Source organism: Nematostella vectensis, chromosome 7 (genome assembly GCF_932526225.1).
Source record: "Nematostella vectensis chromosome 7, jaNemVect1.1, whole genome shotgun sequence".
In the NCBI taxonomy this organism is placed as follows: Eukaryota; Metazoa; Cnidaria; class Anthozoa; order Actiniaria; family Edwardsiidae; genus Nematostella; species Nematostella vectensis.
Genome location: NC_064040.1, coordinates 2,959,885 through 2,974,231, shown reverse-complemented (window position 1 = coordinate 2,974,231; position 14,347 = coordinate 2,959,885). Strand labels below are relative to the sequence as shown.

General features: G+C 40.7%; 1 protein-coding gene across 2 annotated transcripts; it reads left to right on the top strand.

Moving 5' to 3' along the window:
• The first annotated feature begins 317 nt into the window (after nucleotides 1-317).
• LOC116615088 (zinc finger protein 91) lies at nucleotides 318-14,098 on the top strand. Of its 2 annotated transcripts, XM_032376736.2 has the most exons (5): nucleotides 318-475; nucleotides 540-581; nucleotides 6,621-6,726; nucleotides 7,042-9,143; nucleotides 10,627-14,098. In XM_032376736.2, the coding sequence occupies exons 3-5, from the start codon at nucleotides 6,628-6,630 to the stop codon at nucleotides 12,782-12,784; spliced, it is 4,359 nt and encodes a 1,452-aa protein (XP_032232627.1). In that variant the 5' UTR covers nucleotides 318-475; nucleotides 540-581; nucleotides 6,621-6,627; the 3' UTR covers nucleotides 12,785-14,098. The 2 variants fall into 2 exon arrangements, with proteins under 2 accessions (XP_032232627.1, XP_048586553.1); XM_048730596.1 differs by lacking the exon at nucleotides 540-581 and having other exon boundaries at nucleotides 319-475.
• Nucleotides 14,099-14,347: the final 249 nt, after the last annotated feature.

Genomic DNA, 14,347 nt, shown 5'->3' with positions numbered 1-14,347 from the left:
GTGCCATATTGGAGCAAATATGCTAACATAAAAAATAAATACACTATGAAATATAACATTCTTTTGTTAGCATAGACTCCAGCTCTTGTGTGTGCCAATGATTGTAACAGGATTGACAGTTTTCCCTCTCCCCAACTTATCTTTGTAGCTCTACCCTGATTTGAGCATAATGCCTTTTCTAATTTTCAAACCATATAAAATAACGCGCAGCTTTCATATCGAACTCTTATCATTTTAGTCGATTTTCTTTTTCATCCGCCACACGTTGGCACACTGCTATACATGTACCTGGTGAGCTTCGGATCTCGGCGCGCCCTCACCCCTACCACTAGTACCTAGTCCTCACCTTCTGAGGATGTGCCCACAAGATGGCTGCAGTGAAGAGTCTATCTTCTCCGTGACAAACTTCGAATTTTCCTGACGAACACTACGCATTCCCCTCACTTCTTCACGACTATCAACTCTTCTTAAACGAGTGAGTACTATGAATAGAAGAATTGATGCATTGTTCCTTGTATGAAGTTAGTTTTTTTTTTAAGAAGTGCTAGTGTGGCCAACGTGACCCAAACTGGACCTCGAAGGTAATTTGGTGAGCTTCCATTCCTAGGCGCGCATCGTATATTTTTCACAATTTTTCAAGGTTGCTTTCTAGAGCATCCATAGCTTTATCATTTCCAATGCGTATGGTGGCCTGTGCTTTAATTAATTTCTAGTTATTGAGTGCTCTAGATGTTGTTAGCTCATCTTTAGGCTATTTCTCTTTCCTTCGTAAGTAGTGCTCTATGCACCTCGAAAGAATTTGTAATTTCTCACGATGAATGAAACCTTCTGTGATGCTAACAGGAGGTAAGAAATCTATACATTTAGATTTATTAAAAAAGGACGGCTTTGATTTATCATGAAGGTTTTAAACAGCGTGCCCATATGATGGTAAAATCATTATGCAAATATTAAGGCGCTTGATGTGGAAGGTTCAGTGTTTTTAATTTGTTGCTTGAATGGTAAGTTTTTAGACTGGCTTCGATTATTTTGGCTGGCTTATTATGCTGAGGGAAACATCTACATGACTGTTTAAATACACTATATATTCCTTGTAATCATTAAACCTAGTATAGCTATTACTGGAATCCAAACAATGCCAGATGAAATAATGAATTTTGCTTCAGAAGACTATAAGCTAAATAACTATTCAGCATTTTCCAAACTTGGTAGTCAAGGGTTTGGAGAATCATTTTCCTTGTTTACTGCTATGTGTTTCTCACAAGTTTTCTAATTGGAGGTATTTTCAAAGCTTAGGGATGGACCATTTGATATTTGACCTGGGAAGTGTCTGATTCCAAAGAAGAGATTCAAGCAAGCAATGACTGGCAAAAATAGCCACATACTTTGGGATGAAAAATTGAGCAGAAAAACTGTCCGGGTAAAAAATGTTGAGCAAAAAAAAAAAAAAAAAAGCCACTCCCCCCTCTGTCAAATGCCAAACGCTCCACCCCTTAGGGGCTTGTTTATACTAGGTTCAAATCCGGTAGACTTAAAATCTGCAAACACTTCTTTGTCAGGATTGTTAAATTATTTCCCTTCCACCTGAGAGTGGTTCCTTAAGAAGATTTATTTTTTCTTGATTTGTTATCCATACATAGAATAGTGGATTCATGCCATCTCTTTACTGGCCATGCTTAGAATAGTGGATTTATGCCTAGAAAAGCTCCTATTCCTGGTGGAAGTTATGCCTCTTTTTAGAAACCACCCCAAGTACAAAGAGTCTGGTGTTTTACCCTTGACTTCCACTACCCTTATTCTACTTACTAGTAGTCTCTACTTTTGTTTTGGGGGCAAGGAATACTCGATCTTTGATTTTTTTCCCTTGCAGCAGTTTAGATGCTGAATGTTTTTTTAAGGTTGCCCCTTTAAACTATTTTTATTTGGCACTCTCTGCCATCAAATAGGAGAACTTTTGATGCTCTCTGCCCCCTTTTCAGAAAACTTTTGATGATACAGTAGATTTTTAGTCATTGACTGCACCAAAAATCCAGGTGTGTGGTGATTAACAGATGCTTTGAGGTTAATGGAACTATTATCATTATGGACCATGTTTACTTATGTAGCCTTCCACACAATCTATCATATCACATCTTCATTCGCTTCTACTGTTACTGTACCTCATTGATGACAGAGTCTTGTATGTATAATTTCCAGACACTGTCTTCACTCTTCATAGTCATGTATTACTAGTGTTACCTCATTGGAGACAGAGTCTTGTATGTATAATTTCCAGACACTGTCTTCACTCTTCATAGTCATGTATTACTAGTGTTACCTCATTGGAGACAGAGTCTTGTATGTATAATTTCCAGACACTGTCTTCACTCTTCATAGTCATGTGGAACTAGTGTTACCTCATTGGAGACAGAGTCTTGTATGTATAATTTCCAGACACTGTCTTCACTCTTCATAGTCATGTATTACTAGTGTTACCTCATTGATGACAGAGTCTTGTACGTATAATTTCCAGACACTGTCTTCACTCTTCATAGTCATGGGCTACTAGTGTTATCTAATTGAAGAATGATTATTTCTAGATGCTATCTCTACAGCCCATGTGTTGTCTTTTTGGGTTAAGGCGGCCTTCTTGTTCCCAGTGAAATAGGTGACAAGACAAGTTCTTTGGCCATGGTTTTAGATAATATTAGGATAATAGAGTTTTGTTAACCAACACACCCTAAAAATCATGCTTGCCTCACTGCCTGAGAACAATACCTTTTTCGCAAGCTTAGGTGCATACAACAGTGTAGGCAAATTCTGCTTGGTAGACAAACAAGTCTCCTTTAAGTTATGGCTGATATTCTAACAGATAATTGTTATGTTAAAACCATTGGGGAAACCACAGGGAGCCCAAATTCTATAAAAAATATTTGCCTTTATAAATTCAAAGCAGCAGTGTCAACCCACTTTTGGTACTTTTCCTGTATATTCACCGTCAAAGTAATCTTATCACAAAACCTTGCCTGAATCTGATGTTTTCTTGGGCATTTTTTTCTAAAAAAGCTATGCATATCATCCCTATCAATGAATCCAGTCATGTCCAAGTAAAAAAAATTCTATTTTCTAGGTTAAAGATATTCACTTGCTAGAAATGGCATATATGTGATCCAATCCACTGGTGTATGTCACAGCACAAGTCTAAAAAGGTCTAGTTATTTTGATTAAAATCTAGGCGTGGTTGATTAACCCATTGACTCCTGGCTTTTTTGGAGCTGAATTTACAAAAACAGACTGAAAACAGATACCTCCCCCCTATTCTGTGTTTTATACAGCCCGTTAAAGTCAAACACAGCTGCACCTAGTCAGCGGTATCCAAGCTTTCCAACAGTGCTTTGCGGTCCCCACTTTTAATCCCTCGTCGTTGTGCTGAAGCCAGCACAAGTTGATGGTTGCTTGTATTTTTCATCAAAAATACAGCTATGAGCATATAAGGAGAGTGTCTCAGGACATCATGAAGTCTTTTGGGGCATAATTGAGTGCTTTGCTTATGGATATTTGCAAGCAAAGGTGGATTCATGATGATTTTTTCTTGTTTGGCTTTGCCCGGATGAGAAAATAATTTTCTAATGAATCACCACAGCTCTCCTAAATGCTGTCTTTTTTTAAACCAAATTGATTCCAAAATTGTTTACACTGCTATTCTGGGTCTGTATGACCTGGAATTGATTCGTTTGGCTTCGGGGTGAAAAGACTTATAAAAAACCATCTGACTTTGGGGAGAGGAGTGTTGACTGGCCCTCCCCTCGTGAATTTTCCCCTGGATCGACCAGAATGCTTTGCAATACGTAAAGATATTTTCGTGGTTGTACAATCCTTCAAGGATTGGACATTGTGTTTTTAGGCCAAGGAAATGTACCTGGAGGATCAGAATAAAGGTATCTATTTGTGTCTTGAGCTGTGTTTGCTGATCTCTCTTCCTTGTGTGGTATTTTGAGTGTTTTATTGAGAGGGGTGATTCTGCTTTTCTCTCCTTGTTTGATTTGAGATTTGTCAAATAACCTGTGCTATTATTTGGCTTAAGAGTAGATGCCAACACCTTGGTTGGATGCATATCTGCAAGACCATTTATCCCTTAGACTGATGCCTGAGTATCTTCATCTTGTTGTGTTTATTTTGAATTTATGAATTTTTTGGGTTGTGGGTACTTCCCAAAGCCGGTACAGGCCGGTTGAGGGGTCAATGTGTTAATCTTCAGTTTTCGTTTCCGTAAGAACGACTGCATGGTGATAGATGTTTTTGCTTGATAGATTGGATTGAGTGCTGGTTATTTCATCACTGATGTCATATTCATACATGGATGTTCCTGTATTCTGTGATACCTTCTCACAAAAGATGGAAGACAATGTAGCGTTTTCTTTATCATTATCTTCTTTATCATTCTTTTTAAGAATTTTATCCAGATTGTCTTGCTTCCATTAACATTGGAGATTTGAAGAGTGAACACGGTATTGACTCTTTCTTTTAATTTTCTCTAAATTTAGTTCCCTAGTCTAAGATTTTAGCTCCTCTAGATCACCATTTTACTTCCATACATACATGGAATTAAATTGGGGGTCAAGAGGAGCCTCAATTCAGTAAATTTTTCAGTCGTTGAGAACATGCCCTTGTAATGTTGCAGATAAAGAATTTTTTTAAATTATTTTAAAGAGTATTTTTTACCTTACTGTAAGACCTCATTCAGAATGTTCAATTCATATGTTTAAAAAAATCCCCAGGCAATTCTTCCTTCAATATTAGGTTAGAATGTTCACTTTGCCTCCTCCTAGTGCCAGTTCATGAATTACATATCGTTGAGATAACTAGTTGAAGAATGATTCTTTTTTGTTTTTAGGTAGACTGAAATGTTATTTTAAGATAATTAATGATTAGCTTGATAACGTCAGTAACACCATATTTTCACACAAATAACAATTTAGTCTGAAGGCCTAATTTCTCAGCAATTTAACTGAAGCTTTATCTCATAACCAACTTTTGTTTTACCACCAAAGATTTGGCTTAAACTTATATATTTTTAAATCACAAGGGGACAAATCACAAAAATTGCATTCTGAATGTAACATCCGTAACAAAGAACTGCCCAACAGGACAATCTCATCATAAACCATTTTAGCAAACTTTGAAATAAACAGGATTATCTTATCTCCATGTTTCAAGCTTTCCAATGACATATGATGTATGTTATCCAATGTGATGCATATACTGTACAATATATCAGTTTTTTCCTCTTCCCTAAATGTCTCACTACATCGCACAGGCTTAAAGGACCTTGTTACCTTATTGTGTTTAAGCACACTGAAACCTTATGTGTCTCTGTCAGCTTTAACTTTATCATTCTAGCAAAATGTCGAGTAGGAGAAAGCATCCATTTCCATTTGCTGATTTTGGGAGAATTGTTTTTATATGGTTTTTCAAAATTACTCTACATACAGTATGATTTGTCTTCAAATGTTGAATGAAAACAACAACAAAGGCGTGACTGACTAGGGCTAATGTAAGTGCTTTCACTTTTGTAGAGTCCTTCTTTTTCAGAGCAGCACATCTGTACTGTGCCAAGTAGAGTGATACTGGACTGTTTTGATGGCTGATATTTTCAATTACTAGATATTCAACTCCTTGTTTGGAATATCTGGCAATAATTTCTATCCACTCAAAAGTGCCATTTTCCGAGCCATCTGGTCAACAATTTAACCATGTATTGCCCTCAGTGCAATGATTCATAGCAAATGTATTGTAGACCTTCAAAATAACTTTCAAAAACTTCAGTTTGATCCCCCTTAAAATTCAATATCCTATCTTGATGCAGAATAAATACAAAAAGCCCAAATAGTCGTGCTCGTGAACCAGAAGAATGAATACAATCACAAAAAACTGGAATTGGTGTATTCTATCTTCATGCAGTGTATAAATATGTGACCAAGAAAAACAAGCTTGCTAAAACTATAAACGCATGGTAAGCGATATTAAAATTAAATGTGCCAGGCAACAGTGGTTTTCATGCATTCATTTTCATTATTTCTGCCTCTTGCTATCCACACTGTACAGTATATTGGCTTAAAACTTGGAATAGGATGTCTGAGAATCCCTGGATCCTCCCTGGGTATGGTCACGAAAAGAGTTTTGTTTAGTATTTGCCTCCTAGATAAATCTGTTACATTTATAGATGCTACCTAGCCCATGACCAGACTATATGCATGTTTGTTTGAGCATTTTTAAAGTGCAGATAGGAAATAAAAGCCTAAGCTGATGATGTAAATGTTGAAAAAACGTATTTAGGGGACGTGCTTATTCATATTTACCCTCATATTCAGGTGCTTATTTAGAGCATTAAGCAGGGCTGTACACCAAGGTGTGCGCACGGAGCGTGTGCACCCTACTTGGTGGCCAAAAATCGGGTCATTTCTTATTAAGGAATCTTCAAATACCATGCATTTTCCATATGATACCTCTGACCGCGCACTGCCCTCAGTCAATCCTGTGTTTGCGTATATTGGAGTGACCTGCGAAGTCAAGCAAATAGTGTATTTTAAATAATTTCTTTCCTTTTTCTGTTCATCATTGATTTTTTTTTCTGATTTCAGGCTTAAAATGACAAATCCATGGTTTGCATACCAGTGCAGATCTGGAGAGATTTTATTTTACTACAATAAAGAAACTGGAGAACATAGACTGGCTGACCAATACACTGTAAGTTTCGTATCGTAGCATATATAGGAGAGTCTTACCAAGTTGTCTGCAAAAGGTGACAGTTCTTTTTATATCGTAGCATATATAGGAGAGTCTTACCAAGTTGTCTGCAAAAAGTGACAGTTCTTTTTAGAACCAATGTTACAGTATCTACTTAGTTTTATTTGGGATGGACTTTAAAGTTAGTGCAGATATTAGAGCTTAAAGTTCATAAAAGTTTTTTGCCAGCCATTGGCTACATACAATTATTTTGAGAAAGAACAGGATACTATTGTGCGAAAGGTTTTGATATGCCTGTTGAAATTTTTATTACAGAAAGCAGACCAAGGAATCCGCGATAATGACCATCTATCCTCCACTAACATAATCAAGGAGGACGTATTCGCCAAGGCATGCAAGGCTGTGTGTGGGAAGAGCGACCCAGTGGAGGAAAGTCAAGGGACCGCACCCTGCAAAGAGTTGTACGCTGTGTGTACACAGGCTTCAGGTCAAGCAGCTGACCTGATCGCATCTAGTAAAGGCACACGTACCGTTGGCACTGAGACGTCTGATCTATTAGCTGGCCAAGTTCTTGAGTGGCTTAAAGATTGCCACAACGCCCAGGAAGACTTGAAGAAAAAGCAACTGGGCAATAGTTCAGAGAGCTTGAAGGTTTTTAATAATGTCTCAACACAGACTGATTGGCCACTTAATGAAAATTCTAAGGAGGAACACGTCCGCTCTTTATGGACAGACGGTTTAAAAGTTACCGATAATTTTAAGGGTTTGAATTGTAACTCAACACAGACCAGTGGACTATTCAATGGAATCTGCAAAAGAGCACATAGCGACTGCTCTCTACTGAAGAATGGTCATAATAGATGGTCTCTTGAAACAAAGAGCTTAGACGCCATGCTAGAAACTGGTGGGAAATCACCTTACCCAAACGTTGTTCCACCTTCTACTCAGATATTTGATTCAGCTTCAAGCATTCTGAAGACGGACTACAGTCTTACCCAATGTGTCAAAGAGTCATCTAGGAAAAGAAAGTACTCTGAGCTTGATTCAGACGCAGATATGCCCTGTCCGTCTGGCACCTTGCTCGATCAATTCCCTGCTCCATTTTCAGATAGCAAAATCGAGAGGTCTTTGAAGTATGCACGTGAAAGAGAAGTAACTATTGCGACGGTCACAAAGGAGACAAACTGTGAGATGGAGCCCATCCTGTCACAAGAATTACCAAGTCAAGCACATACTGTAGTGGCCCAAGAATCGCCTGCTTGTATGCTTAGCAATTCTAAACAAGATCTGCATTGCAACGATTCGCAGCATCCACAAGAAGTTCTAAGTCAAGTGCAGTCTGTTCAAGATGCTTCTGCTTGTGCTTCATATTCAGAACAAAATCTGCATACGTTCACATACAAGTACCGGGTACCTGATAAGGTCAAGCTGTATGGGTGTTCACATTGCACTAAGTCGTTCACGTCAGCAAGCATCCTAGAGAGACACCTCTTCTTTCACTCAGGAGCCAGAAAGGCCATGTTGGAAGCTGAAGAAGCGGAGACCTTAAAGCAAGTGGCCGAGGGAGCTACCCTTTCCCAAGCCATGCCTGATGGGTCATCTGTCGCAGCGGAGCAGAAACAAGATGTTATGGGTAAAACTCGGGCATCTTCTGCCGTAGACGAGACCAATGGGGACGTGAAGGCGCCTAGCAAGCCATCCATGAAGCAGAAGCCTATAATAACATCTCTTCCTCTAGTCCACCGTTGTGAAAAATGCCATAAACGATTCGCACTGTTGGAGGAACTAAGAGAGCATCAACTCACGCACAAAGATCGGCGATTAGTTTGTAAGCACTGTAAGAAGGTTTTCTTTGCAATGTCGAGCCTTAAAAAGCACGTCATAACAGCGCACGATTCGCAGGCGCCCTTCTGGTGTCCTGTATGCGACCGGGACTACTCGCGTAAAGACAACCTTGCTGTACATATGATGAACGCTCACTCGACTACTAATAGCAAGAAAGTTGGACCAAAAGGCAACCGTTGTAAAGACTGTGATAAGAGATTTGGGACAAAGCGGAGTCTCTTCGGGCACCTTAGTGTTTGCAAGAGAAAGAAAGGGTATATCAACGAGGAACGCGACCTAGATGCGATTGAGGCTAATGCTTCTGATAGTGCTTCAGTTAATCAGGTTGAACAAGGCAAGAATGACCACAGGCATGCTTGCATACACTGTGGGAGGTCGTATTTCTGGCGTAAAAATCTTGTGATGCACCTCAAGCAATGTCAAGACTACCAAGTGCTCTTCGAGCGCAGTGAAAGGCTGTACTCATGCGACAAGTGCAGTAAGAAGCTGAAAAGTTTGAACGAGTTGATGCTTCACCAGTGCTCACACATCGCAGAGGCACACCCAGACCGACCTCTCCATCAGTGCTACAGGTTAGAGACTTGATGTTGTTGACTGAATGAACCAGACGATAGGTATGACTAGAATAACTAGATGGTCTGCGTAGGCATGGTAGAATCATTGAAATAAATCAACCTAAGGTTGAGGGCTAACGCTTAACGGTACCGTAGACCCAAATGGCTTCATTTGGGTGAAAATTTTTTTATTAGGCCATTCGATGACAATAGGCACACTCTAGATGTTAGCCAAAAAAAACACCAAAACCTTAAATACTCCGCCAGATATTCAAGAAAAACCGAATTCGAACGAGTGTTGCGTTATTCTCGAAGGCGTCAATAATCCCATAATCATGTTTACTTAGCTCAAAGTCCCGCGATCAACATCCGGGGAACTTAGTTTTACTGCTTTTCCCTCTAATTTGCATACAAGCGCGTCAGTATCATTATCGACGTTTTATCCAAGATTTATCCATATTTATATCAACTTTATAGGCGTTTACTTTAAATTTTGAATAGTTGTAAACTATGCCAAGTAAGAATCCTTGGCTTTCTTCGAAGAAGGCTAAGCGAGGAAGAAAGTCCGAAACAGAGAGTTGTCTACGTTCGTGGTCTTTTTAAGTTTTCCGCGCTCTTCTTTTCTACGTGCAAGCTCGCTTCGGTCTAGGCATCTTCCTTCACTTGCACGACTAGCGCTATGACATTTGAGCGCCTAAGAGTTTACACGCTGCGTGTAGAGCGTGCGATGTGATTGGTTGCCATACGCGGCTCTATTTGCTCTTCGTCTGTCATTACTGTAACGCCGCCTCTAATGATGCTTACACAACTTCAATCCCCGAAATCTCGCAATCAAATTTCACCCCATCTTACTCTAAATATGTGAATTAAAGGTACACTTCTAACCGCCCGATTCCTGCGCAAATTGGCAAGCGTCGAGTATAGATATTGTTCTGTCACACCGTGCCGCGGATAGTCAACAGCTTTTTTTGCTACGAATGTAATTAGCGCGTTGTATCCAAAGAAGAAAAATTATTCCACTCCTTAGTTTGACCCTTGATTATTAATCAACGAGGCTGTTTGACGTCAGTACATGACGAAAGATATAAAGCAGATCCCGGGAGGTTACGCGCTTTTGGTGTGTATAAATAATTCGCATGTTTAAAAGTTGTCGATTTCGCACTTCGGACCAGGCAAAAGCACTAAAAATTTAGCGCGTATTAAAAAATGATTATCTTAGGAGGAAAGAACAATCATCAAGCTTTAAATTGATATATAGTTTGTTGGCATTTGCTTAAATCCGACGCGAGCGCAAGCGATTTTGCCGGGACGATCGGGGTAATTACCGCTTGGGTCTACGGTATCCTTAAAACCTCAGCGAAACTACTCAGTTGCCGAATTTACGAGGCTTTCAAATGGTTTCTTGCACATTTACAGTCGAATAGCCGAAAGCTTTTAAAAGTCGATGCTCATTCATTTACACTGATTTCGCTTACAGTGCTTACCTTTTGTTTTCTTACAGATGTCAACGTGTGTTTCACAATAAGTTCTTCTTGAGGAAGCATATGGACCTGGGGAAGTGCGATGCGGTTAAGAAACACAAGTGTCAGTTGTGTAGCCGAAGTTTCCTTACTCAACCAGACCTTTCTAGGCACATGAGGTGCCATGAGAAAATGACACCAAGCAAGCAGGAGACACGGGAAGAACAGAAAACTACAGCAGTCCCAACCACGATGGACTCCAGTGCTTACCAGTGTAATAACTGTTCAAAAGCATTCGACAACAGTGCGAGTCTCTCCAGACACTTGGGGTGGCACGGACGGAAAACACCCAACAAGCACGAGACGCAGGAAGTGAAGGCAACAAGTAGTCCATCCACGACGGAGCCATTTGCCCATCAATGCACTTGCTGCTCAAAAAAGTTTAATAACAGCTCAAGATTTTTGAAACACATGACATGGCATACGAAGACGCGAAGACTAGACAGCCCACCAGAAGAGGAGAGAGCTAGTCCATCCACGACAGAGTCTGCGGTTTACCAGTGCACTCAGTGCTCCAAATCTTTCAGCAACAGCTCTAGTCTTGCGACACACATTGGCTGGCACTTAAGAATGACATCTCACAAGCAGGAACTTAAAGGAAAGAAGGCGACAGTTGGTTCCTATCCTCACAAGTGCATTCACTGCTATAAAGCATTTTCCAACAGCTCCAGGCTCGCGAAGCACTTGGCATGGCATGCGAAGGCGCATAAACTTGACGTCCCACAAGAAGTTGAGACAGCTAGTCCACTGGAGTCTACCTTTTATCAGTGTAGTCATTGCTCTAAAATTTATGACAACAGCTCAAGTCTTGCGAGGCACAAAGCTCGGCATGAGATGACGGGAAAATCTGTCAACCCACAAGAAGAGGATGATGTAACGGCTAGTCTTACCACGATGGAGTCTCTTGCTCATCAGTGTACTTTTTGCTCTAGATCTTTCCATGACTACTCAAGTCTCGCGAAGCACACGACATGGCATAGGAAGAGATTGAAACTCAATAGCCCACAAGATGTAAAGGCAATACCTAGCCAAACTGCGATCGCAAATGACGCACATAGGGTGTCTCAAAACAAGACTCCAGCAGCTAGTTCATCCAGCAGCGCGTCTGGCGATCATCAATGTACTCAGTGTTCAAAATCATTCAACAGCGGATCAAGTCTCGCGAGGCACTTTGCATGGCACAAGAAGGCGAGTGACGTTCAATGTCATGAAAATAGCACGGCTGCTTTGGACTCTCAAGTGGAGGAGAAACCAAACGCTAAACCCTCCAAAATGGAATTTTCAGATCACAAGTGCACTCACTGCTCATTAGCGTTCAAAGACAGCTCCAGTCTCGCAAAGCACAATGCATGGCATGCGAAGACCTTCAAACAAAAAGACAAAAGGGGCGCACCGCTAGACCAGAATAGGACGACTGTTTTTAGTAAAGCTGAGATGCGATATCTCGAGAAGCACTACCGATGCATGAAGTGTTTTTCAGTGTATTCTTCCAGGAATAACTTCTTACGGCACGTATCGAAGGCGCATTTGTACGACACGTATTACCAGTGCCACATGTGCGGGAGTTCCTTCACTTCCATGGAGGACCTGACCCAGCATACCCTTCGTAAAACGCGCTATTGCATGCCTTACACGTGCACAGATTGCGGAGAGTCATTCGCCAAGTGTCTACTGCTTTTGAATCATAGGATATCTGCTCATCCTGCCATCACTGAACCGTCCGTGGCTCCTACGATTACTGAGCAGTCTGTGAATCCTGCCATCACTGAGCAGTCTGTGAATCCTGCCATCACTGAGCCGTCCGTGGCTCCTACCATTACTGAGCCGTCTGTGAATCCTGCCATCACTGAGCAGTCTGTGAATCCTGCCATCACTGAGCCGTCCGTGGCTCCTACCATCACTGAGCCGTCTGGGACTCCTATCATCACTGAGCCGTCTGCGCCTGCCAATAAGTCCAACGCGCAGAAGTCCAAGGGGAAGAGGTTCCAGACTCTGTGGCGCTGTAGCATTTGTAACGCCGCGTTTGTTAGACTGGGGAATAGATTACGACACGAGAAACTGCACACGTGCAACACGTGCGGTATGGTGTTCAGGACAATCGAAGAGGCGTACAGACATAACCAAAGCTGTAGCCAGTAACAATCCTTTATGGATCTCAGGTCCCTTCTCGCCCCCATAGCAGGACAATCGAAGAGGCGTACAGACATAACCAAAGCTGTAGCCAGTAACAATCCTTTATTGGTCTCAGGTCCCTCCTCGCCCCCATAGCAAAGTTAAGGTGGTGTTACACGGGATAACATGCAACCAAAACTTTTCACGATGCATTGTATCGTATCCATTCTGACATGTTGCCAAACAAATGTTACACGGAATAACTTTCCAGATATTCGTCATCTTGTGATGCATGTTTTCGAAGCGGGTTCAAAAACACGCAACATGTTGTCGAATGAAATGATACGCGGAAAGGTGTGTGCTGCGCGACGGTCAAAAGCTTTCCACGATACAATGTATTGCGAAGTTTTTGTTGTAGGTAACACCACCTTAAAAAAAAACTTTAGGCCTCCTTTTGGTGATGCGTAGTCCAGACCTGGGGCTCTCTTTGCGCTCGACATTCTGGCTCGCGTTTTAGAATGTCGTGCGCAAAGAGAGTCCAAGGTCTGGACTAGGTGATGCGATGAACATTTACAAGGATATTTCTGGCTTATTTTTTTTCACCCATACTCCCCCTTTTAAAGAAATGAATTCCCCTTAATATGCATTGACACGGCATGTACCTGGGCTCATAACCGCCCCCTGATAGAACAATCAAAAACACCTGTTGCATTTACCTAGGGATTTACTCTGTCAAATGCAAAATGAAAGAGCACGAAGGAGTTAGTGATGTATCAAACTCATTGATTACCTTTCACCATGCGTCTTTCATTAATGTTTTGTATGCCACTTGGAATCATAGAAATATTGTGAAATCCATAATCGGCATAAAATGAAGGAAATAAGCAATTGATCCCACATTATCATGCCAGTTTTCAAATAACATGTGCATGATTCTTCCCGACGCCTTCGTTAACACGTTATTACTATGCCTTTAACAATGCCCTGCTCTTGAATAGTTTAGAAAAATAAGAAATCGTGACTAAACTTGCCGTATGTTGAAAGGTTGTTTTGACTTTTTCGCTAGTTATAATTGCTGTAGATAGAGGGAAGGGATAACTCTTTTTGCAATAAATACTGAGATTTCAAATAAATAAGAATATTTTTAAATAGAACAAGACAAGAAAAATTATTTTGATGACATATTCTTTGAAAAGGCCTAAATAGAATGCCATTGCGGATTATTTTTAGATGCTACTAATTTATTATTGGACCGAAAAAAAATAGCTTTTATTTATTGACGTCTTGGTATTATTTTATGTAACTACAAACAGACAGACACAATAAAAAAAAAAGTTTTGATAAACGTCTTTCTTAACTGGGTTGGCATCCCTTTCTTAATTCGAGGAGTCCAACCCCCCTCCCCAAGAAAAGGGAACCTCCAATCGTGATCCCCAGACCTCCTCGGAAACCCAGGGGTATTTTCCTCTAACGCTCCACTCGTTTCACATAACTCCTGGGGAACAGTAAGGAACGAACTTGGTAAAAAATCTGGGCCAATGTTGAGCTGGCACGCGTCGCGAATAATGGACATCCAGTTTTTCATAACCG

Coding starts and splice junctions, on each gene's coding strand:
- LOC116615088 (XM_032376736.2), top strand. CDS start 6,628: ATGACAAATCCATGGTTTGCATACCAGTGCAGATCTGGAGAGATTTTA. Junction 6,727..7,041: donor GACTGGCTGACCAATACACT/GTAAGTTTCGTA, acceptor TTTTTATTACAG/AAAGCAGACCAAGGAATCCG. Junction 9,144..10,626: donor CCTCTCCATCAGTGCTACAG/GTTAGAGACTTG, acceptor GTTTTCTTACAG/ATGTCAACGTGTGTTTCACA.